At 55.2% G+C, this 22,724-nt stretch overlaps 8 protein-coding genes across 8 annotated transcripts; 6 read left to right on the top strand and 2 right to left on the bottom strand.

Moving 5' to 3' along the window:
• Positions 1-128: 128 nt before the first annotated feature.
• Positions 129-1,093, top strand: CCM_08645 (short-chain dehydrogenase, putative; the record flags this gene model as incomplete). The annotated part of the gene is made up of 4 exons (XM_006673782.1): positions 129-190; positions 241-477; positions 544-842; positions 909-1,093. The coding sequence occupies 4 exons, from the start codon at positions 129-131 to the stop codon at positions 1,091-1,093; spliced, it is 783 nt and encodes a 260-aa protein (XP_006673845.1).
• Positions 1,094-4,204: 3,111 nt separating this feature from the next.
• CCM_08646 (uncharacterized protein) lies at positions 4,205-5,338 on the top strand (the record flags this gene model as incomplete). The annotated part of the gene is made up of 1 exon (XM_006673783.1): positions 4,205-5,338. One exon carries the CDS (start codon positions 4,205-4,207, stop codon positions 5,336-5,338), a length of 1,134 nt encoding a protein of 377 aa, XP_006673846.1.
• A 1,039-nt stretch (positions 5,339-6,377) lies between these two features.
• CCM_08647 (C2H2 finger domain protein, putative) lies at positions 6,378-6,928 on the top strand (the record flags this gene model as incomplete). Its single annotated transcript, XM_006673784.1, has 2 exons — positions 6,378-6,386; positions 6,443-6,928. 2 exons carry the CDS (start codon positions 6,378-6,380, stop codon positions 6,926-6,928), a joined length of 495 nt encoding a protein of 164 aa, XP_006673847.1.
• Positions 6,929-7,077: 149 nt separating this feature from the next.
• On the bottom strand, positions 7,078-10,243 carry CCM_08648 (fungal specific transcription factor; the record flags this gene model as incomplete). The annotated part of the gene is made up of 6 exons (XM_006673785.1): positions 7,078-7,690; positions 7,754-8,442; positions 8,517-8,815; positions 8,868-9,328; positions 9,402-9,523; positions 10,151-10,243. 6 exons carry the CDS (start codon positions 10,241-10,243, stop codon positions 7,078-7,080), a joined length of 2,277 nt encoding a protein of 758 aa, XP_006673848.1.
• A 1,692-nt stretch (positions 10,244-11,935) lies between these two features.
• CCM_08649 (multidrug resistance protein 1) lies at positions 11,936-16,008 on the top strand (the record flags this gene model as incomplete). Its single annotated transcript, XM_006673786.1, has 5 exons — positions 11,936-12,064; positions 12,124-12,311; positions 12,357-12,411; positions 12,469-13,067; positions 13,173-16,008. 5 exons carry the CDS (start codon positions 11,936-11,938, stop codon positions 16,006-16,008), a joined length of 3,807 nt encoding a protein of 1,268 aa, XP_006673849.1.
• A 498-nt stretch (positions 16,009-16,506) lies between these two features.
• On the bottom strand, positions 16,507-16,996 carry CCM_08650 (uncharacterized protein; the record flags this gene model as incomplete). The annotated part of the gene is made up of 2 exons (XM_006673787.1): positions 16,507-16,788; positions 16,862-16,996. The coding sequence occupies 2 exons, from the start codon at positions 16,994-16,996 to the stop codon at positions 16,507-16,509; spliced, it is 417 nt and encodes a 138-aa protein (XP_006673850.1).
• Positions 16,997-19,462: 2,466 nt separating this feature from the next.
• CCM_08651 (DOC family protein) lies at positions 19,463-20,979 on the top strand (the record flags this gene model as incomplete). The annotated part of the gene is made up of 2 exons (XM_006673788.1): positions 19,463-19,743; positions 20,367-20,979. 2 exons carry the CDS (start codon positions 19,463-19,465, stop codon positions 20,977-20,979), a joined length of 894 nt encoding a protein of 297 aa, XP_006673851.1.
• Positions 20,980-21,139: 160 nt separating this feature from the next.
• Positions 21,140-22,663, top strand: CCM_08652 (major facilitator superfamily; the record flags this gene model as incomplete). Its single annotated transcript, XM_006673789.1, has 1 exon — positions 21,140-22,663. The coding sequence occupies one exon, from the start codon at positions 21,140-21,142 to the stop codon at positions 22,661-22,663; it is 1,524 nt and encodes a 507-aa protein (XP_006673852.1).
• Between the last annotated feature and the right edge of the window lie 61 nt (positions 22,664-22,724).

Genomic DNA, 22,724 nt, shown 5'->3' on the forward strand with positions numbered 1-22,724 from the left:
GCCTCATTGACTTTGCCGGGGGCAACCAAACACGCAAGCAAAAAGACACTTGCTCAACAGTAGTCAGGATTTCTGCTGACCTCTCTTGCACTCTTGTTCGAATTATTGTGTAGTGACGACATTACGCCATGGGCGACTTCAAGGGACTTGATCTTTCCGGCAAGGTGGCCATTGTCACCGGCGCATCAAGGTGAGTAAATCGGCAACCTACACAATAGTGTCTACTGACTCGGCCAACAGGGGACTTGGCGCTGCCATTGCCGCTCTGCTAGGTAGACGTGGCGCCAACGTCGTCGTCAACTATGTGTCACCCAGCAGCAAAGAGAGGGCCGAAAAGGTCGCCGCAGAGATCGAGGCAAACGGGGCCAAGTCCGTCGTGGTGCAGGCGGATGTCAGCAAACTGGACCAAATTCCCAGAATCGTCGAGGCTGCGTTGAAGATTAGCCCCTCTGGCAAGATTGACATTCTGATTCACAAGTAAGCAACATGCCCGTTACTAGACCATGTCATGCGCGGCTAACGCACGCCATCTTTCCAACACAGTGCTGCGCAAGGAAACGAAGCCAACCTGGTCGACACGACCGAGGAATTCTACGACCGCCATTTCGACACCAACGTCAAAGGCCCCATCTTCCTGACCAAGGCCGTCGAGCCGCACATTGCCAAGGGGGGGCGAATTGTCTTCATATCCTCGGCCGGCGCCCGTCTCGGCGTCGGGGGCCAGACCGTGTACGCGGCGACCAAGGCGGCCAACGAAGCTCTTGCGCGAGTGTGGGCAAAGGAGCTGGGTCAATCCCATGGCATCACGGTCAACAGCGTCAACCCTGGACCGATTGCGACGGGTAAAGTTTTCCAAAACACCGGCATGCCATAATGGATCATGTTTTGCTAACCGATACGCCACACAGATCAATGGTTTCAGAGTGACGAGCAATTTCTGAAAGAGATGCAGCCGCTGATTGACTCAACTCCCGCGGCGGCCCGTGTCGGTGAGGTGGATGACATTGCGCCCTTGGTGGCATTTTTGTGTAGTGATGATGCCAGGTGGACTACAGGTGCTACTCTGTCGGCCAATGGTGGCCTATATAACTAGAAGTTTTTGATTGAGTCAGTTGCGCCAAAGACGAAGACAATTCCTCGGCCACTTAAAAGGATGCTAAAATAAAATAAAACCTCTCATGTTATACCCGTCAATGGTCAGTCCGCGGCAGGTTCTCAGGAGCGTAAAATAACACATTTGACGCGACATCATCTCAACCAATTCATGATATGCAAGGGCTACTTCGTTACTCCGGCAGTCGCCTGTACATCTGCCGAGACCGCATTATTGGTGCCCGCAAATGAGGGACCAACGGCCCAACGGCCCTAACATCCGAGCGCCCGGTCCACACCTTCAACCCGTTGCGATAACAGCATCAACGAACTATTGGTGCCCGCAAACACGCCGCCGGTCCGGCCTCGCCAACTGATGCTTTTCCAAACTTACATCAGAACCGGGAGCTGAAGCCTCAGTATCGTTACCAGCACAGCTCGACGCTCCGTCTCTTCGTTATTCCTGTCATGGGAGGGCGGCGCCATTTCGCAACACGGCGGCAGACATGTCTCAAGCGAAGCCATACCGCGAATTCAAATTTGTCGATGGCACAAGTCGCAAACGGCGCCGGCGAGGCACGAGTGCAAAGTTCGCCGCGCAACCAACCTCGAATGGAAGAGGCAATGCGCCAGTCGCGCCGAGCGACGCTGTCCAAGGCCCTGCGCCGGCATCGATAGAGAATCAACCCCACCCACGAAGTCCGTCGACACTCGAGCCTGGACCCGACGACATGACGGCCTCGAGGGTCTCGTCCCCGCCGGATGAAGCAGTGCTGGGCGACATCTTCAACGCCGTCGACCTGGCCTTTGGTGACAACTCGTTCCAACCCTTTCTCGACTCGGACACAAGTCCCACCTCTTCCGGGGGGCAACCTGGCAACGTCCCGTTTTACTTTGGGCCCGACCTGATCATAAGCGCCGTCGATGAGACCTCTCTAGTGCAGGATGACTATGAAGCGCAGAATCAGGACGCCGCGCATCGTCATGAGGCGGACCAGCCACACGAGACTGCGCTTGATGTCAGCGCGGGCAAAGCGACGCAAACAATGGACATGTCCTGGATTAATTCCAACATTGGAAGTAATAATCTCAGTGACACCATCGCGCAGTTACTAGCAAGGTGTACGGACTGCGCTGCCCGGATATTTCCTCCTCATGACATGAAGCTAACACCACCCCTCTATAAGATAATCGGGAATTCTGCGTCATGCCACTGACCCACGACTTCGAGGCCAACCCGTTCCGATTCGACGCCGAGAGGGGCCAAGGCTCTCAATTACTTTGGCACTCCATTTTGGCTCTGTCCTATCGACATCTGAACCGCGAGACGGGAGTCTATCCGGACGAGGCTAAATCACACAAAGAGATTGCACTGCAGATGTTGAAGGACATGGAGACCGCCACTGAGAATACTGGTCTCGAACCGACCCTTCTAGACGCAGTGCTCATTCTCATGACCCTCGATGTATGCTCTTTTGCTCCCAAAAGTATATGTCTGTACTGACCGGTGGCGATGAAAGTGCGCAACCTCGGCGCATGGACCGTGGGTGTGGTACCTGAAGCGCGCCCACAAGATGATACGCGCCGCAGAGGCTATACACGATCACAAGACTGCCCGGATGCAGGCAGGAATCGAGATGCTTGTGTGGTGAGTACTTGCATTTCACCTCAACGCACTCGTGCTGATCTGATCGCCTAGGTGGGACGTCACGCTGGCCCTGACCACTCGAAAAGGCTGCGTCTTATCCGAATCCACCATCGTCAATCTATTCCGGCCGGTGCGCCCCTCCAAAGCGACCTTCTACAGCGTGTCCGGCTGTCCGGAGGCGCTGTTCAAGCAAATGGTCCGTCTGGGCTCGTATGCGCGCGAGTTTGAGCTAGCCGCGACCATGGTGTGCGTCAAGTTCGACATGGCACCGGTCCTCGAGGTGGAGACGGCGATCCGTGCCTGGAAGGACCAGACGTACGGCGACATCTACGAGCTGAGCTCGGCGCAGGGCCTGCCGGACGGCTACAGCTGGGCCAACATGATGCACCACGAGGACCTGCACCACTGCGCCGAGGCGTGGCGCTACGCCCTGCTGCTGTACATCAACCGCGTCTTCAAGTGGGAGCGCGGCACGCCGCCCTCGCCGTCGCTGCCCTTTCTGGCCCGCAAGGCGCTCAGCCACGTCATCTCGTGCCGGCGGGACTCGATGGTGCAGAAGCAGCTCCTGCTGCCCGTCTTCCTTGCCGGCTGCGAGACGGCGGATGCGCATCTGCGCCAGGAGGCGAAGCGGTACTGCGCGTGGTGGAGCAGCAAGACACGGTACGACATGTTTTCCACCACGATGGAGCTGCTCGAGGAGCTCTGGTCCGACGACCGTGAAACCGCGTGGTGGGGCTCGCTGATTGATGAGAAGAGCCGGTCGGGCAATAAGCAATCCGAAGGGCGTCAATACTTGTTCGGGTGAGATGAGTATAGTAGCGGAGGCATTGTATATAGTATATAAGTTCGCCAGGACTACATGGCAGCTTAGAGGGTGCGAAATAATTTCGAGTCCTCGGGTAGTGTGGGAGGAATCTGTAAATAATTGTATCATATTCAGGTTTTGTCGCGAGTCGACTGAGATGCGAGCAAAAGGTGCATGACACCGTGACCTAAGCCCAGCTATACCAATATTGCGATTAGCGGGCTGTGGACTGTCGGGAGTACCATTGAATAAAGTCTTCAATACAGGGACAACTGTATAATGGAGGAATGCTTTTTAGATGTTTTTTTTTTACAGTAAATGGCGGCGCCTACGTTTCTTGTCGTTTTCTGTCGGGGCACCTGCGCACACAAAGCAGGACCAGTCGATGCACAACCTCTAACAGGTCAGAGCTTTGGTCTAGCTAGTTTTTTACCCATGAATCTCCTTCTTCTTCTTCTTTTTTTTTAAGTCTCGGAAATGGACTTCGTGCAAGTAATCCCTGCGGCTGGATCAATTTTACGCCAGCTGCCTTCTTTATCGATTGGGTAGTTGTCGTGGCAACGACTTACACGGACTACGTCAGGCTCCAACGCTGTTACAGTGGCTCGCGCAAACGCACCATCCACCTCCATCCATATACAACTCAAGAGAAAAGGAAAATGGCGGCTCCGTGTCGTCTGCGGGAACGGCTGCCCCCTCCAAGGCACCCGGATGACGGCCTTCCGAAGAGCGAAACCACCTCCCCGTCCGACCACCGAGTCTGCCTCCGCCACCCAGACTACCCGAAAAACGTGAGCACTCTCCTGATCCTCGCCGCGCTCGACCCTCACAAGAACGAAAACTCAAGTCAAATACGATACGGCCTGCATCATGAGACGGCGCGCATCGCCTGCGCTATCGTCGCCAACTGCCGCTGGGACGGCTTTCTCTCCGAATCCAGCCGCCCCGACGCGACGCCGCTCGCGCTGGATCCCGACGACCCCCTGTTCGGTCGCGATTACTACTTCCACGTCCCCGCTCGCGATGGCGACGCTGGTCCCTATCCGACGGTCCCCTCGTTCAAGCACTTTACCTTCCCGCACAATAATCTGCCTCCGACGTGGAAGGCGCCCGAGCTCACGCTACCCTCTTGTCCACGCGACACCATCCACGCCCGCGACGAGTCGTGCCGCATCACGGCGTCCGTCCTCGGCAACGAAATCGCGCACCTCGTCCCGCAAAAGGAAGACGCCTGGTTTGATGCGAACCAGATGGCATTGTACGCTGTGCGTGCTGAGGCCCTGACGAACGCGACTAATGATACTAACAACGCGCTCCTCCTCCGCTCCGACCTCCACCAGGCATTTGACAACCGGCAGTTCGTTTTCGTCCCGAAATGGCGCGCCTGGGCGATCCACGTCCTCTCGGGTCTGCCGGGCGAGGAGCTGGCGGCGGTATACCACAACGTGCCGCCGCAGGCGCTGTCAGGGCTGGCTGTCGAGTACCTCTTTGCGCGGTTTGCGTGGACGGTGCTTGGGCAGATGATGTTTGTCCGCACCGGCGTGGCGCGCCGCCTGGTGCTCTTGGACGAGGATGGTCGCTCGCATACTAGCGATGTCTCTGGGAAGGATTGTCGCGAAGACTTCCTGGCTAGGGGTAAGAGCCGCAGCCAAAGCCGCAGCCACAGTCCCAAGAAGCGCACGCTCGACGATCTGGTGGAAGATGAATGGAGGGATTTGTCTGACTCGTCGGATGGGAATATGGATGATTCCGACTGGGATACACGCGGACGGCCCCGGAAACGGATGTTATAGGCATCCAGCTCGCTCTCGTCTTCGGGCCGCTTCTAGCTTTACAAGTTGGTGAGACGCGTCGAAAGATGATGAGAATCGCGAGGCCTCGAATGAAAACAAGGTTCACCCACGATGGCGATAACTACGGTAACTACGATAACAATGACGCCCGCGATTATAGCAGCAACGACGACAACCAAGACAACAATGACGACGGAATAGCTTGTTTTTACTTTAACTATACATAGGAGAACCTGCCGCCGCCACAAAGCAGCACCGCTGCAATCGCAGCCTCCATGAGCCTGCCGCCGCCTTTCCGTACCACGGACAGCCTGCGCGCACTCGCCGTACCCGTCCACTTCGACGTCAATGATCCTGCGATGATGCCAGCCGACGTGAAGCCGCTGGTCGGGGAGGTTTCCTGGAATAGCATTACGCTACCACTAAGTTTGCGAGGACTAGGGTAAATAGAGCCCGGATTCTCACCTGGGATTCTAACTTCCAGGTCTACGTAGCCTTGGATGTGTCACGGGCTCAACCCCAAAGGAGACTCGTCTCGAGGACCTCGTTGTGCCATCACGATGAATCGATCGCTGTGACGGGTTGTAAAATTTTATTCAACAATCCTGCCATAGAGAGGAAGAATTATCAAGTGAGTGTAGATCGATTTTACTGTACGCATGCCAGATGGTAAATCGAACGGCCCTATTCTGGGAGAGTAAATTACTACCGGCTTCATGATGAGCGGCGATGCGTCGTGTGCTCCGCACATCGTCGTGCATTCAATATAGAAATAACGGCATAATAAATGTTTTTTTCTAAGTAGAGAATCGTAGAAAAGGTATACTAAATGGCGGTGGCTACGTTTGTTGTCGTTTGCTGTACCCTTGTTTGAAAGCTGATACCCTTGTTTTCAGTGCATCTGTAATTGCGGCTCAGTGTCTCCACTGAGCTACCTATCGCGCTTCCGCGTCTCTCATCAAGGCGCCTTCAAATTTCCTCCCGCAAACACCAGCCATCCATCAACACTAACCCATTCCGCCGCCGACCTCCGTCCACGATGCCTCCCGTAAGCCTCCAAGTTCCTCCCTCTCGCACCGTCTCGCACTGACAACTTTTCCGCAGCGCCACCAGACGCTCCCGCCCGCGGCCACGTCGTCGGCCCGCGACGCCCAGAAATCCTTCTACTGCAACCTCTGCGCCAAGGGCTACGCGCGCATGAACGACTACGAGGCGCACCTCGGCAGCTACGACCACGCGCACAAGCAGCGCGCCAAGGACATGAAGGCCATGGTCCGCGATCCCGCCGCCGCCGCGCGCGCACGCAAGGCCGAGGCCAAGGCTGACGGCCTCGTCGCCATCAAGATGCCCGAGGCCGGCGCCGCGTCGACGACGGCGGGGTTCAAGAAGAGCGGCTTCAAGAAGAGTGGTTTCAAGAGCGCGATGGTGCCGGTAGAGAGTGCGGCGCAGCAGGAGACGACGAGGGCCGCGCCGGCGCCGGTCCAGCCCGCGACGGTCATTACGAAAGCACCGCTCGGGGCGGGACTGGGCGAGAGCGATACCGAAGACGAAGGCTACGAAGTGTACGACCCGAGATACCCGACTGATTGAACGCCTACACGAGAGTATATTTGCCACGAAGGGATATTGTATTCCAAAAGAAGACGAAAAAATGTGAATAAATGCTGGCAAACTTTTCTTGGTATCAGGCCACGACATCGTTATCATTACAAAGGGGAGGCTCTTGGCGACACACACTTTTACATGGATCCAGTATGATGGTGCCCATGCACTGCATGATTTGTCACGCCCGCCTGTTCAGCACGCTGTTGTGGCTGCTGTGCGTGCTGCTGCAAGTGTGCCGCACCTGGCTGCAACCAACGGTACGACTCAATATGTGACAGGTCCTCCTCTAGCAACCCCATCATGTTGCGGTTATTCACGAACCAGTCGGCAATCTGCGCGACCTGCGGGTTGTGCGGTACATGGCCCCCGGCTGTCGCCGCCGTCTGCTGGCCATCCGGCGCACCCGTCATGGTCTGGTCCTCCATGGGCATGAGGCCCAGCTGGCTGAGGTACATTTCAAACTCGTCTCCGATGGGTACCACGCCGTGGGCACCGCCCGCGCCGCCGCCGCCGCCAGCACCGCTCTCCTGCTGCTGCTGGGACGACTTGGCCTCGACATACAGCGTCAGCACGTCGTACATGACCTGGCACAGCCGGTACAGCTTCTCCACCGCCTCGGATGAGTCCCGTGCCAGCGCCAGCGACATGACAAACTCTTTGAGGATATTGAGGTCATCGGCTGACGACGTCTCAATAACGTAGCAGAAGAGCACGAAGAAGGGCGCAAACGGTGTGAGAAGGAGACTCCTAGTTACATGTTAGAGACGAATGAAAAGTAGCTTCCGCATGGGGATATAAGCATCGTCGTACCAGTGAACATATGTCGTCTTGACAAAGCTGCCGAGGTCGATGAGCCGCGCGCAGTCTTGGTGCGCACTCATGGCCCTGCGCGCCGCCTCGAGACACTCATCGCAGAACCTGCTCACCGAGCGCTCCGGCGCGGGAATGACGCGATAGATGAGCGTCTGCGTCGCATAATACTGCACCTCGTCGCCGCGGATAAACACGTCGACCACGTCGGAGATGTTCATCTGCTTGATGTAGCTGTAGGCATTACTGCGCGCGCGGTCGCCGCGCACGCCGAGCTTGCGGCATTCCTCGGCCAGCGCGCGCGCGCGGCGCACGAGCTCGTCCTGCGGGCAGTGCAGCGCCGCGGGGCTGTAGAGCTGCTCGTAGACGACGCTCTGCAGGCCGGACATTTCGACCCACATGGTCGGCACGGTGTCGGCGCCGCCGCTGTCGAGCAGGTCAAACTCAAAGACGCGGGGAATGTCAATGTCGCACTCGTGGATGACGGAGGCGCGGCCGAGGCGCAGCCCGAGGCCCTTATCGAGCGTGTAAATGTGCCAGAACAGGATGCGCTTGATGCGCGCCGTCTCGGGCGGGTCGTGCGCGAGGCTGTCCTGCCGGTGAAAGCCGCCCGTGAGGCAGAGCTGGGCGCCGGCGGAGGCAAAGTGCCAGGCGACGGTTGGGCGGGACACGTCGACGGCGTAGAGGCTCTGGTGGGAGTTAGCATGCATGCGCCGGGGATGAGGGGAGGTCGGAGGCGGTAGGGGAGGGTCGGCGTGCTTACACCGAGGAGCAATGCTTGGACGTTGTCAATCTTGGCAGATAGCAGCATGGGAAGGTTAGCGAGGGTGGTTTCGAGGTTGGCGCGGCATAATTGGAAATGGCGAAAGTACTCTTCCCTCACAGCCGGGTCTGAGGATAGAGAGTGTTGTTCAAGGAACAGATTATACAATAGAGCGCTGACGACGGCAAAGGTGGCGTCAGAGACGTCTTCTGTGGGGAAGTAAACAGCTCGACATAGAGTGGTGATGTCTGTGACGCCGACCAAATCGCACATGATTGTAAATAGGGTTACAGGGGAAGCTACATTGATTAGCCTATCAACACAAAACATGATTGACGAGATAGAGCATACCCTTATTCTTCTTCAACAGCTCCACGACCAGCGCCATCGGCGGTAGCGGAAGCTTGGACACGCCACCCGGGGGCACGGCGCGCTGGAGCGGGAACCGCGGCCTGTGCTCCGGCCGGCTGCGCTGCATCTCGACGAGCTGGCCGAGGTTGGCGAGGGCGGCCTCCATTTGGGGATTGTGGGCGCCGGCGCGGAGCGCGGTGCGCTTGACAGCGCGCTCGAGGAACTCGCTGGCAAAAGCCGTGTGGACTGTCAGGCCCGAGTCGCCGCCAAAGGCGGCGCCCTCCTCCTCGCTGCTGTCAAAGTCGGCAGTAGACTCGCACGTCGGTCCGCTGCTACCCGTTTGCGGCGTTTCGATGATGCGGCTGGCGGTGTCATTAGACGCGATTCCGGAGGTGGAGAGGTTCTTGAGGAGCGTCTCGATGTTCCCAAGGCGAGAATCAATTTGGTCAATCTTACGCTCACTAGTTTGGTCAGCGGGGATTGGTGTACGGGGTGCCGGTGGCTGGTTAAGATGCCACGGCTGAGACGACCTACTATTGAGACGAGATGAGAACACGTTGACGAGGTTCTTTGGGGCGCTGGCCGGCGCCTGTAGAAGTACATGGCCGCTTAGCCGTTCTGCAGTTGGAGCATGGCCAGTCCTTGTCACAGCGAATCTAGGAGCACCGGTTAGCGGATACGGTCGACGATGCAGAGTCTTGGCATCGAGATGGGGTGGGTGACACCTCGTTGCAAAAGCGGGAATCGGAAGAACCGCCAATCATGGCTGAGACAGGCAGATTGATCAAGGCGTGAGAAGAACATAGGGGGTGAGAACAAGACGGGGACGGGTAGGGCTATGGATAAGAAAGAGCGCAACGTACCTTGCGGAGACGGCACTGATCGCACTGTGAGCAGAAAATGAGCAAATTAGCAAAAATATCCGAGACAAATTGGCTCTTTTATACGCAGGGTGAGGGAAATAACAGTAAGCTTGTGACGACCGCAGCCATTTCCAGAGGGTTGGCAAGGCACACTACGATCGGACAAGGTACATTTGGTGAGGTATTTTGCACACAGGAGGGAGTGCAGAGGTATTTCTTGCGTATAAGGGCGACGCTAGAAATGAAGCTTTGATGATGCACTCCGTGGTGTAGGTGAAGAGGAGGCTGAGAGGTGAACAGCAGCGGGGGTGCGGGGAACAGCAGGGAGGGTGTAGGGTTAAACAATAAGAGAAAGGAAATTGTTTAATAAAAGGGATGTAAATATAGTTAATACAGAGGGGGACGGGGGCGGCATCATACCGCTCGTCGGCCAGAGCCATCTTCCGCAGCAGCGCTGGCGGCAGCGGGGCTGACCATGAGGACTTGTGTCTGCTCAGGCGAATGCTGCTGCATGGTGGGATCGAAGCTGGACAGGGCCGCAATGGGCAGGTCCAAAGGGATGCGGAAAGGTAATACGGGATGCAACAATGGCCCTGTTTTTAGGGTGTCGCACTAGACAGTGCACACGAGTTGCCGGCCGTGGGTTGTGTGTATGTATAATTGAGACGGAAGAGCTGCGCCGGGACTTGACCTCATAACTGGGTTTGGCGCGTTGGGCGTGACGCCGCCTGCTTTAAACGGACGAGGAGACGGAAAACGGAGAAATGAGACGCGGGGTCGATTTATGTTCATGCGACTTAGCCCAGGCCAATACGCAGAAACATCGATGGGGGGTGGAGCGAGGAAGCCGTCTTGGGGTGTGTGTGAGTGAGCGACTCGGTGATGCGGGTACGGAAGCGCGGCCGACAGCTCGTCTGGAAGAAACTCGTGAGACTGGCGAAAAATAGCAAGGTAAATGGGCGTTGAAAATTGGAAGAAAAAATATTATATTGCGATGCGAGGAGGAAACGCGAGCCAGTAGACCGGATCCCGGAGGGGTCGGTGCGGATGGCGGAGAGAGAGGGCAGCCGTTTGGGGGTCTGTGGCTAGTAGTGGCTGAGTCAACGTGGCGTGGCCTAGCTGCCGAAGAAGCTGTTGGTGCAGGCCAAAAGGAACAGGGCCAGGAGAGACTGAAAAAAAAAAGCTTCGAAATCGGCTTTCTGGAAGGTCGCGCCTCGTCTGCAAATCGCATCCCAGAGAGAGAGGGAAGCAGGAATCTGGCGGGTAGCAGCAGGAAGGCTGGCCAATATACGATGCACACGGGACCACGGGGCCCGCGGGTGCCGAAGAGTTTTCGATGGTGTGGCGCAGCTGAAGCTTGTGTGGGTGGTGCCAGCAGAATCGTGGCAAGTGCGAACACGTAGTACAACCGGCGAGCTTAAAAGGGAAGATGGGACTTATAAAATAGGTAGAGTCATAGAGACTATATCTTAGGGTGGTATATATTGTTTGTATGACAGTGGCGTCTGGGGCATTTTGCCAATAGCGATGCATTCCGACATTGGGGCTGAGTCGGTGCTGTCTGTCACCCGGAAATAGGGCTACACCGTGATACCCTCGAAATATCCGCTTTCTTCGCCCAGACCATCAATCACTCTACCACCACATCCCTTCACAGCACCAATCCATCCTACTGTCATCCCCTCGTCACACACGCGATACATGCCATGCATTGAGACACCTTCACGAAACCAACCACGCCGCATCACGCACCAACACCGGTTCTTGCAGCCCTGCCGTGCACCAAAACGCCACCCCGTCTCCATTTGGTCTCGCCGACAACACCTGCGTCATGTATCTGCACGCAATTTCTTTCCTTCTGCCCAACCAACCAACCAGCATGAGTTTCCCAACTTTAAAAAAAGAATTTATTCCCTCCGCCAGCCGAGCCGAAGTCTGCCAGCCTTAGGAACTTCGGGCTCCAGGGACCCGAGCAATAAGCTAAACCGGGCCCGACATCCACAAATCGCCCCTCCACCCGTTCAACGCTGCCGGGTAGCCCTGCCGTTCCCCAGGACCTGCTCATATAAAAGAGTCGCGGATCCCAATCGAGGCGATGCTCGCTTCTTCAAGCTTACTCTTGATGCCATCGGATAAAATTCCTCGTCGTTCTCGACGTCTGCAAACATCGAGTGCTACCATCGCACCAAAGCCTCGCCGCCTACCATGATGGAGCAAAAGGAGCGTTCGCCTTCAACGGCGTCAATCCCTATTGCATCGACCACACCTGCTACCGAAGCGCCATCACAAACGCCAGACGACAAGGAGAAGGAGGGGTCTTTTAAGTTCTACTTGGTATGACAGCATTTTTTCTCGCATCGCACGACAGGTTCCAGCTACTAACCCACACACAGCGCGTCTTCAAGTACAACGACACCCGGGGATGGATCATCAACGCCGTCTCCTTTCTCTGCATGATTGCATCGGGCACCGCCCTCCCCTTGATGGATGTCGTCTTTGGCTCCTACGTCAATGTGTTCAACCAATTTGTCGCCGGCACCATGTCGCCGGCTGAGTACCGCAAACAGGTGGCGCACTATGCGTACGTCGTCCGCACCAGCTCTTGAGCAACGACTAACTGGAACAGCCTCTATTTCATCTATCTCTTCATCGGAAAGTTTGTCTTGACGTATATCTGGACGGTAAGCCGCATCCAACCTTGCTACGAATTCCCCTGCTGATTCTTCCACCTCGTGTAGGTCGCCGTCTCCATCACCTCCATCCGTGTCGTCAAGAAGATGCGCGTCGACTTTGTCCGCCAGACACTTCGTCAGGAGATTCCCTTCTTCGACGCCCCCTCCAGCTCCATCTCCAGTCAAATCACCACAAACGGTAACCTCATTACCAACGGCATCGCCGAGAAACTCGGCATCACCATCCAGGCCCTCTCCACCTTTGTCGCCGCCTTTGTCGTCGCCTTTGTCGTCCAGTGGAAGCTGACGTTCATCGTCATCTCAATCGTCCCCGTCAACATCGTTGTCACCGTCATCTGCGTCATGTTTGACATGGTCTACGAGTACAAAATGTTTGACATTTACAGCAAGTCGGGCACCATCGCCGAGGAGGCCTTTGCCACCATCCGCACCGCCCACGCCTTCTGGGCCTTTCCCAAGCTTTCCCGCCGCTTCTCCAACATTCTTGAAGAAGCCCGCCAGGTTGGCAACAAGAAGTCGCTGGTTTATGCCATTCTTTTCCCCTTTGAATTCTTTTGCATCTTTGCTGGGTACGGTCTGGCGTTTTGGCAGGGCATGCGCATGTATGCCAGTGGTGAGATTGCCCAGCCTGGTACAGTTGTAACGTGAGTATCATATATACGGCTTGTCTATCATTCCTCCCTCAGTCTCACTCATTTTTCGCACAACACTTCCTTGCTATTCTTTCGGATGCAATGCTAATTTTGTAGTGTCATTTTCGCCGTCCTGGTGGCCGCTCAGGCCCTTACCCAGATTGCGCCCCAAACTGTCGCCGTCTCCAAGGCCGCCGCCGCCGCCCATGACATGTTTGCCGTCATCGACCGCAAATCCGCCGTCGACTCGCTCTCCACCGCCGGCACAACCATTCCCGACTTCCAGGGCAACATCAAAGTCTCTAACATTGATTTTGCATATCCTTCTCGCCCAGACGTACCCATCCTCAAAAACTTTAGCATCGAGATTCCCGCCAACAAAACGACCGCCTTTGTCGGGGCCAGCGGTTCAGGAAAGAGTACGCTATTCGGCCTGCTCGAGCGTTGGTACCCGAGCTCGGCGGGTGAGATTACGCTCGACGGCCATAATATAACCGATCTCAACTTGCAATGGCTACGCACTAGCATGCGCCTCGTCCAGCAGGAACCTACTTTGTTCACCGGCAGCATCTACCAGAATGTGGTGGATGGTCTATCTGGTACTGCCATGATTGACTTGCCCGATGAAGAAAAGCGGCGTCTCGTTCAAGAAGCCTGCGAATCTTCATACGCCCACGATTTCATCTCCGAACTTCCCAATGGCTATGACACCATGATTGGCGAGCGTGGTGCCTCTCTTTCAGGCGGCCAGAAACAACGAATCGTAATTGCGCGCAGTATCATTTCGAATCCCAAAGTTCTTCTCCTGGACGAAGCCACCAGCGCCTTGGACCCCAACGCCGAAAAGATTGTCCAGACTGCGCTCAATAACGTCGGCAAAGGACGAACCATGATTGCCATTGCCCATCGCCTCTCTACTATTCGCACTGCCGATCAAATTATCGTCATGTCCAAAGGCCAGGTCCTCGAAACCGGCACCCACTCCGAGCTCATCAAAATGAATGGCAAATATGCAGCCCTGGTTCGTGCCCAGGACCTTGGCGACGGCGACGGTTCGGCAGATACCGACGGCAATGGAGAAGAGACCAAGCCCGAGGAAGTCCTCGAGCTTGCTGCTTCTCGTGCATCAGTCGGCGCGCAGAGTGTACAAACGCAGACCGAAAAGGGCCCAACTTATGGCCTATTCACGGGACTATGGATCATCATCAAGGAGCAGCCCGAGCTGTGGTGGTACCTTTTCATCATCTCGCTCTGTGGTATTGCTGGCGGCGGCACGTATCCCGCGCTAGCCGTGCTGTTTGCGCAGACTATGGATGCCTTCACCACTGTTGACGTACCCAAGGCTAACTTTTACGCCCTCATGTTCTTTGTGGTCGCGCTCGGCAATCTCGTTGCCTATGCCATTTCCGGGTGGCTCATCAACCTTGTTGGACAGCATGTCATGAAGTTTTACCGTGCCGAGCTCTTTGACAACACCCTCCGCCAGGACATGACGTTTTTCGACAAGCCCGAGAATAACACTGGCTCTCTTGTGTCCCGCGTCGCTTCTGAACCGACCAGTCTACAGGAGCTGCTCTCCATCAACTGTGTCCTCATCCTCATCACCGTCGTCAACATCCTTTCCAGCGTCATTCTGGCCCTGTGCTACGGGTGGAAGCTTAGTCTTGTGCTGGCTCTTGGTGGACTCCCTGTCCTGGTCGCCTCGGGCTACCTTCGCATCCGTCTCGAATACAAGTTTGAGACAGACACGGCCGATCGCTTCTCTCAGAGTAGTGGTCTTGCCTCTGAAGCCGTCATGGGCATCCGTACCGTGTCCTCACTGGCCCTCGAGCAGGCCATCATTTCCCGCTACCACGACTCGCTACAGCACATTGCTGCCGATGCTATTTCTGGCCTTGGTTGGAAAATGTTATTTTACTCTCTCAGCCAGTCTATCTCTCTCCTCGTCATGTGTCTGGGCTTCTGGTACGGTGGCCAGCTGATCTCTACCGGCGAGTACACCACGGCCCAGTTCTACGTGATCTTTATCGCCATCATCTTTTCCGGCGAAGCCGCCGCGCTCTTTTTCCAGTACACCACGAGCATCACCAAGGCCGGCACCGCCATCAACTATATCCTGCGCCTCCGTCGCACGCGCGTCCTGTACGACAGCGATGGCGAATCGAGTTCCTCCAGTGCAGAAAAGGCCGGTGAACCCGTCACGGGTAAGGAGGTCATCTGCGACGATATCCATTTCGCCTACCCGCTGCGCCCCAGCCTCAAAGTTCTCCGCGGCATTGAGATTGGGATCCAGCCTGGTAGCATGGTCGCCTTTGTCGGCGCCTCGGGTTGCGGTAAGTCGACCATGATTGCGCTCCTACAGCGCTTCTACGACCCGACTTCCGGCACGCTACGTGTCGACGGCCTCAACGTCACGCAGTATGACCGCTCACAGTACCGTCGCGATATTGCGCTCGTGCAACAGGAGCCTGTGCTCTACCAGGGCTCCATCCGGGACAACATTTCCCTGGGTATCGAGTACGGCGAGCCTTCCGACGACGAAATCATCTCGGCATGCCAGCAGGCCAACGTCTGGGAGTTTGTCTCCTCGTTGCCCGACGGCCTGCGCACCACGTGCGGCAGTCAGGGCCTTTCGCTCTCAGGCGGCCAGCGGCAGCGCATCGCCATTGCGCGCGCGCTCATCCGCACCCCACGACTGTTGCTCCTCGACGAGGCCACGTCGGCGCTCGACACCGAGTCAGAAAAGGTGGTCAAAGAGGCGCTGGACCGCGCCGCTGCAGGGCGCACCACGATTGCGGTCGCGCACCGCCTGAGCACCATTCGCGACGCGGATACGATTGTAGTATTTGGCAAGGGACGCATTGTGGAGCGCGGGACGCATGAGGAGCTCATTGCGCAAAATGGCGTGTATTACGAAATGGTCCTCGGACAGTCGCTGGATCGTGAGGCTTGAGGGAGTCTCGAAGGGCGAATATCATGACATCTCGACTCTACGCCTTTGTGTATAATACCTAGTCTTATAGATATGCTCGCATTTTTACATGGATGAAAATAATAACATGAATGAGAAGTACCCATATTATGCAGTATGATCTCTTGTGCTTGTCTTTATGCTCGGGAGAGACGGCGGGTCGGCCCTCTTGACTCGGGAAGTCGGACAAGCCTAACTACATACACCCACTGTAGGTAGTTTTTTTCATAGATGCGCATTTCTGCGCTGATAGCGTTCACACGGGAAATGAGTTTGGACTTTTTTCATGCTGGTTGATCCAATAATACTAACTATGTGTAAGTCATTGCCATGTTAATCCGACTTGAATGTATATGTACATGCAGTCATGCCATTTCTTTCATGCCTATAATCAAATTAGCATCTCTTCTACTTCCCATAACCCGTGCTCACATACATTGATTCTGTTGATGCCTCTTTTCTTTTCGCATCCGCCTCATCTTAACAGGCACAGTAGCCACCACCGCCCTCCTTGTCCTTGCAGCAGAAGCGGTTGCCGCAGGCCTGGCGGACGGCCCAGACGTGCTGGTCGTTGCAGACGGCCACGTACGCGCGCTGGTTGCTGGCGCCGCCGTCGGCGCACACCTCCTGCCCGTAGTTGTTGCCGCAGGGGGTGTTGATCTGCACGGCGGCGACGGCCGCGGCGAGGGAGAGGAGAGTGAGGAACTGCATTTCGGTGGTATAATGAGATTTGAGTATGAGAACTTGTTGTGAATCTTGTCGCTGTGTTTTGGGGGTTATTTCGGCCGTCTTGTTCTCTTTATATAGTCCAAGGGGGATGTAGGGCTCGTATCACCTTCGGAGACTTGCTCGTCGCCGTCGTCGGTCGCAGCGATTCTGGGAAATGGCCGGATACTTGAAATCTGCGGGGTTTGTTCAGGCCTTGGTCAATAATTGGCTGAAGGGATCGGCTTTGCTGTCTACGGCCCATTGTTCAGTCATTGGGTAGTACTGGTGTTGCATAAACTTGCCGGAGGATTGCAGACAAGGCTTGTGCCTCGATATGGACAATGCCGATCTAGGCGCATACACGAGAAAATGTGCCCTTTTCGGATATTGCATCTGCCAGTATGAATATCTTTTTTGTCACTTATTATGAGATCAGGATCCGTCTAGCATATAGCCGTCGGCTCCTTCAATCCCATCACCTTGTTTTGCGACGATGTCGGACGTCGAATTGGCCAGCCAGGAGGCTCGGGGCCCGCAGTAGTACTTCCTAATGAGTCAAAGTACATTCTTGTTTCAATATAGCCGTGCAGTGTACATTAGAGAATATAAAAGTCTCCGCTGCACTGTGCATGCCGAAAAGCTGGAGCCGTGTTCGCTAGCACGGTCCCTCGGGCGCGGCCGGGATCAAGCGGGTTGTCGGTGAATACGTCTACATTCTACTAGGAGAAAATATCTCAGAAGTACTCCAGTATTACTGGGTTATTTGTTTTACTTAACTTCAAAGGATTTTTTTTTTGAACCGCCGAGGGGATCGCTACTTTCTAGAGCTGTGAGTTACTAAGTACTTTTGCTGGCTGCACCCTGTATGGCTTGCAGCACCTCAACTCGACCCCTCTTTCTGGTTATTGATGCTATATACGGCCTTTAGACGCCTAGATTTTCAGACCATACCATGTGATTTGTCTATCTTTGGATGTCTTTCTGTATCACCTTGCCAGCAGTGGCCCATACGCTGCGTCTGGTCGCTCAGCGTCGTCTTACAACAGGATACGAGGCGCCTCGTTGAGACGGTCAATATGTCAAGCCATCATGTTTTACCTCGGCAGGCATTTTATCATTCAATCTTCAAATGCATCGTGTAGAAGGCTCGTTCAGCACCTCAGCCAAGGTATTTTCGGACATGCCTCTTTTGGCAGTTGCCAGAAGCCAAATCTATGCTAGTTCCGCGGTTTTCCACCTTTTCCGCGTCCAACCCCTCTGCACTACCGGAACTATTCTCCATGTCAATTAATCTCGCATATATCTATTCAAATTACCTCCGCTGCTGTCTTAAAAATGGCTCTATCGCAATCCGTAAGCCGCTTTCAAAAAGCTGCAAACACAATCGGCACTGGACAAAACGGAAATGTATTCCAGGCCTTTGTCGTTATTGATCTCTCAAGTCTAAAAGGTTTCAAAGAACCTCGCATACGTCCCTTGAGTGAGAAAGCGACTCTCTCAATCCTCAGGTCAGAAACCACACCACGATGAGCTAGCCTCGCCGCGCCAAAGGTGTGCCTATCAAAACTGCTCTCATCTTTTCTCAAAGCTGGTGATGGCGTGTTGGTTCCACACTCTCGCCCTCGTTTGTCACTCCACCCATCATCCAAAACATTCACCGACTATACCTCTAAGACCTCTAAGTAGCCCGAACACCCTGGCGCGGCATTCCAGGATGAAGAGCAACTGTAATATCAGATATATATAGCGATTTTAGTAAAAGACTGGTACATACGGCCATAGGCAGTAGAAAATATCGCGTCCCGTCCGCTCCGCTGAAATCAAGCTATTGACCGGCAGATTAGTAGTTGGGTCGGTGACGACCAGCGAACACCGGCTGCTGTATGTTTTTCTTTTTGTGATTTTTCTTTTTGGAATCTGTGTGAAATTTCCTCTCGTCGCCTGACAACGAGTTTGCATGACACTAGCGAGGGAGCAAGTCCTGTAGCAGGAACTGCCGGAATTCTCTATGGTGAATTGGCCGTATAAGAGACTCGGGACTTTCTTTCCTTTTATTTTTATTTTGGCGATATTTCTTCCCTTAATTCTCCTAGATATGATTCAAAAGTATATTCTGCACATGATAACACTGCGTCGTCATTATCCGTGGAAAATATATAAAGTGTTCCCTATAAAGAAACCAGAACCAGTTAGATATACATGTCATTACTGTCTTATTGCTAGTCTACTAGGGCATGGAGGGGGACTTCCATTTGCGTCGCTATTCGAGCCAGCACCGCGACTTACTGATTCGGAACACGGAGGGAGACTAATATTCGTACGAAAACACTTTGATTTAATGGATATTATGTTATATATACATACTGGTCAATATTTTCAATTTACTTCTAGACTTCGATCCTGCTGGGGTTGCGGGGTTCAACGGGGACGAACGATGTCCACAGACTAACAAATGTGATTGAAGAACGACGGGAAATCTCGGCCTGTGGTGCACCCCAAAGACTTTGTACATGGAGTCACAAACTCCTTCTTTTATATTCTAGAACAACTTTTACTAGAGGTCGAGAATACTAATCGCGACTTAAACGCAGTGTATGCACGCAGCGAATCACGTTGGCGCGGATAAATACCTACCCGGTACCTTGCACTTACCAACGTCTGCGAATTCTCCTGCAACTTGGCTGTATCAAGGTAGAACCATCCGGCACAATCTAGGAAATTTGCAATCATGCGTCTTCCTCTTGCATCAACCTTTCGTCGCCCCATCGCCATGGCTGTCCGTGCAGCAAGCCGACCAGTCGAATGTAGGGCCTTTCACAAAGCCAAGGCAGACTTGACGAGTCTCGACAAAAACGGGCTGCCCAGCACGGAGCGGATCGATATCTTTATCGGAGACCCTGGCGAGAGCTACATCATCTTTGACAAATCTGTCGGCGCTACCATGGCCGCTGCCGTCAGACCACAGGCCAGTCCGAGTCTTGAGCAGGTGCCGCTGACCTTTTTCCATGAGTCAAGATGCTTCGCAACCCGTATGTGCCCCTACCCACACCCGAGATGGTATACTAACTAGTGCACATCTAGAAGCAGCATCATATCCAAGGATTACCATAAAGCAAGATCTGCCGCGGCCGAATGGTACCAGCGTGAGTCCTGCGACGCTGTGGCTCTGGGGCGCGTCACATTCCATTACGTTGGACGGGACTGAGGACCGTGTGTATTTTTGTTTTTCATTGTTTAGTGTGAAGAGGCTAACACTATGGTAGATGAATTTGAATTGGCCTCGAGAGACAGCCACCATCAACTGAAAGGGGTTGCGGAGCTTTTGAAGGATATGTGACGACAGTCGTCACATGATTGATGGCTATTGAGGGTATCATGAGCTAGTGGCAGTACACAAAATGATGAAGGAGAACTAAGATGAGCATTTTTTTGTGTCCAGACAGCCTCAGGCTACCGGGTCTCAGGGTGTACAGAATACCTCTAGGCCTCAGGCAAACGGCAAACGCCCTGCGCACAACGCCGTGGAAACGACACTTACATTTCATAATACGACGACAAAAAACCGAATAATGGAAATATTGAATTAGATGACTATCCTTGATTTCTGTACAATTATATAAATTTCCTACAAGGATTGGTTCGATAAATCACCACCTTCAGCCCGTCAACGCCAGGGGTGCCGAAAACCCACTGGCCCAGCCTACCACTTTTGCTTCCTACAACAAACAGACAAATCCCATCTCGCTCCAACCCGCCAACGCCATTCACGGCCGCATCATGCCGGCCGCCAACTACCGCTTCCTCACCGCCGCGCAGGTGAACCGGCTGCACGCGCGGCACATTGCGCGCGCGCCGCCGACGCAGCCGGCCATGCTCGGCTCGGCCGTCCACTCGCCGCTCGACCACCACCGCTACGGCCAGACGGACCTGTTCCAGCTCGCCGGCGTTCTGTCCGAGAAGCTGATCCTCAACCACCCGTACCAGGACGGCAACAAGCGCACGGCGCTGTTTGCGACCGACATGTTTCTCCGCCGCAACGGCTACCAGCTGCAGTCGGCGGCGGGCGGCGACGACAACAAGGCGCTGGCGGACGCGCACGTCTGCGTCGCGACGAGGGAGTGGACGTCGGAAGATGTAGGGAGGCACCATGCTAGCATAGCGAAGCCGGTGCCATGCTCCTGGATTGATGAGACGAGTCGGCATCCACCCGGTGAGAATACCGGCGGTGGCACTAACGGAGGCTAAAAGTTCACCCCGCAACGGCCATTATCTCCGTATTGCGGAATGACGTTACCGCTCAACCCGGTTTTTCTACATTGACTCGACATTTTTTTCTACATGGGACATTTACTTCCTCGTTCTACATCCAAGACCCCTCCCCCGTTACATTTACGGCTCGCACGACATGTCGGGCGTGCTCCAGTCTGCGCAATGGCTGTACGCCGAGTTCGGCGCTCGCTCCATGGTCGCCGCCGGCCCCGATGCGTGGCTCATTGTGCTCAGCCGGACTTGCCGCATGTTTGCCTTTGGCGCCATCTCCCTCATCTTTGCCCTTTTCCTCTCCGCGCTCAACTACTCCGATGCGCGCATCGGGCTCTTCATGTCGACGACGATGGCCGGCGACGTGGTGCTGGGGCTGCTCGTCACTCTCATCGCGGACCGGTTTGGACGCCGAAGAGTGCTGCTTGGTGGGTCAGTCCTTATGATCTTTTCTGGACTGGTCTTTGTTGCGTTTGAAAACTACTGGGTGTTGCTGCTCGCGGCCGTGGTCGGCGTCGTGAGCGCCACTGGTGGTGACTTTGGGCCGTTTCGATCGGTCGAGGAATCAACGCTCTCGCATCTCACTTCTTCTTCTATTCGCGCCGACGTGTTGTCGTGGTATGTTACCTCGTCCTCACTGGGGTCCGCGGTCGGTACCGAGATCTCCGGCCGCATCATCAAGGCGATCAAAGGGACGAACTCGATTACAGCCGCCTACCACGCCATGTTCTGGGTATATGTGGCCGCAGGGGCAATTTGCGCTGCCGCGGCAGGCTTGATGAGCAAAAGGTCCGAGATTTATACAGAAAAACAGGAAGAAAGCTCCACGTCGCAAGCAGCGGAGCCGTTGCTTGAATTGCCGGCGACGCGGCCCTCGGACGTGGACAATGACGAGAGCGGGCGTGACCAGGAGGACCTGCGTGCCGCGTACGCTCAAGCATCTCCTGGCCAGAAATCACGACTCCAAAGGGTATGGAGAAAGGGACTCCAGCTAGGGCACGTCTCGCCAGAGTCGCGAGGCGTGGTGGTCAAGCTGTGGATCCTGCTCACAATCGACTCCTTGGCCGACGGCATGGTTTCCTACGGCCTGACCAACTACTATCTCGCGCGCAAATTCGACCTCTCCGAGTCCTACCTGGGCGACATCATGTCCATCTGCTACCTGCTGGCCGCCATATCGACCATCTTTGCCGGGCCGCTCGCGCGCCGGCTCGGCCTCATCAACACCATGGTCTTTACGCACCTGCCCTCCTCCGTGGCCGTCTTGCTGTTCCCCATCCCGCAGAGCGTGTGGATGACCATCGCGCTCCTGTTCGTCCGCACCGGCCTGAACAACATGGACCAGGCGCCGCGCGCGGCGTTCATCGCCGCCGTGGTGAAGCCCGCCGAGCGCACGGCCGTCATGGGCATCACGAGCACGCTGCGCACGCTGGCCGCGACGGTCGGGCCCAGCTTGACCGGCTTCTTGGCGGACAGCAACGGGTTCTGGATCGCGTATGTGGTGGCCGGGCTGCTGCGGATCGGATACGATGTCGGCCTGTTTTACATGTTTGTTGGTATAGATGTCAGTGGCGACCAGGAGGTGGACAAGACCGATGCAGCTTCCGAAGTCGAATCGGACAGGGATGACAATGTCGAAGCAGAGCAGCCGCAGCGGCGGGGAGTGTAATGAGTCGTACCAAAGACTAGGAGAAGAAGGTAAATAAATAAACTAAGAGGCATCAGAAATA

This window comes from Cordyceps militaris (assembly GCF_000225605.1).
Source record: "Cordyceps militaris CM01 unplaced genomic scaffold CCM_S00007, whole genome shotgun sequence".
NCBI lineage: Eukaryota > Fungi > Ascomycota > Sordariomycetes > Hypocreales > Cordycipitaceae > Cordyceps > Cordyceps militaris.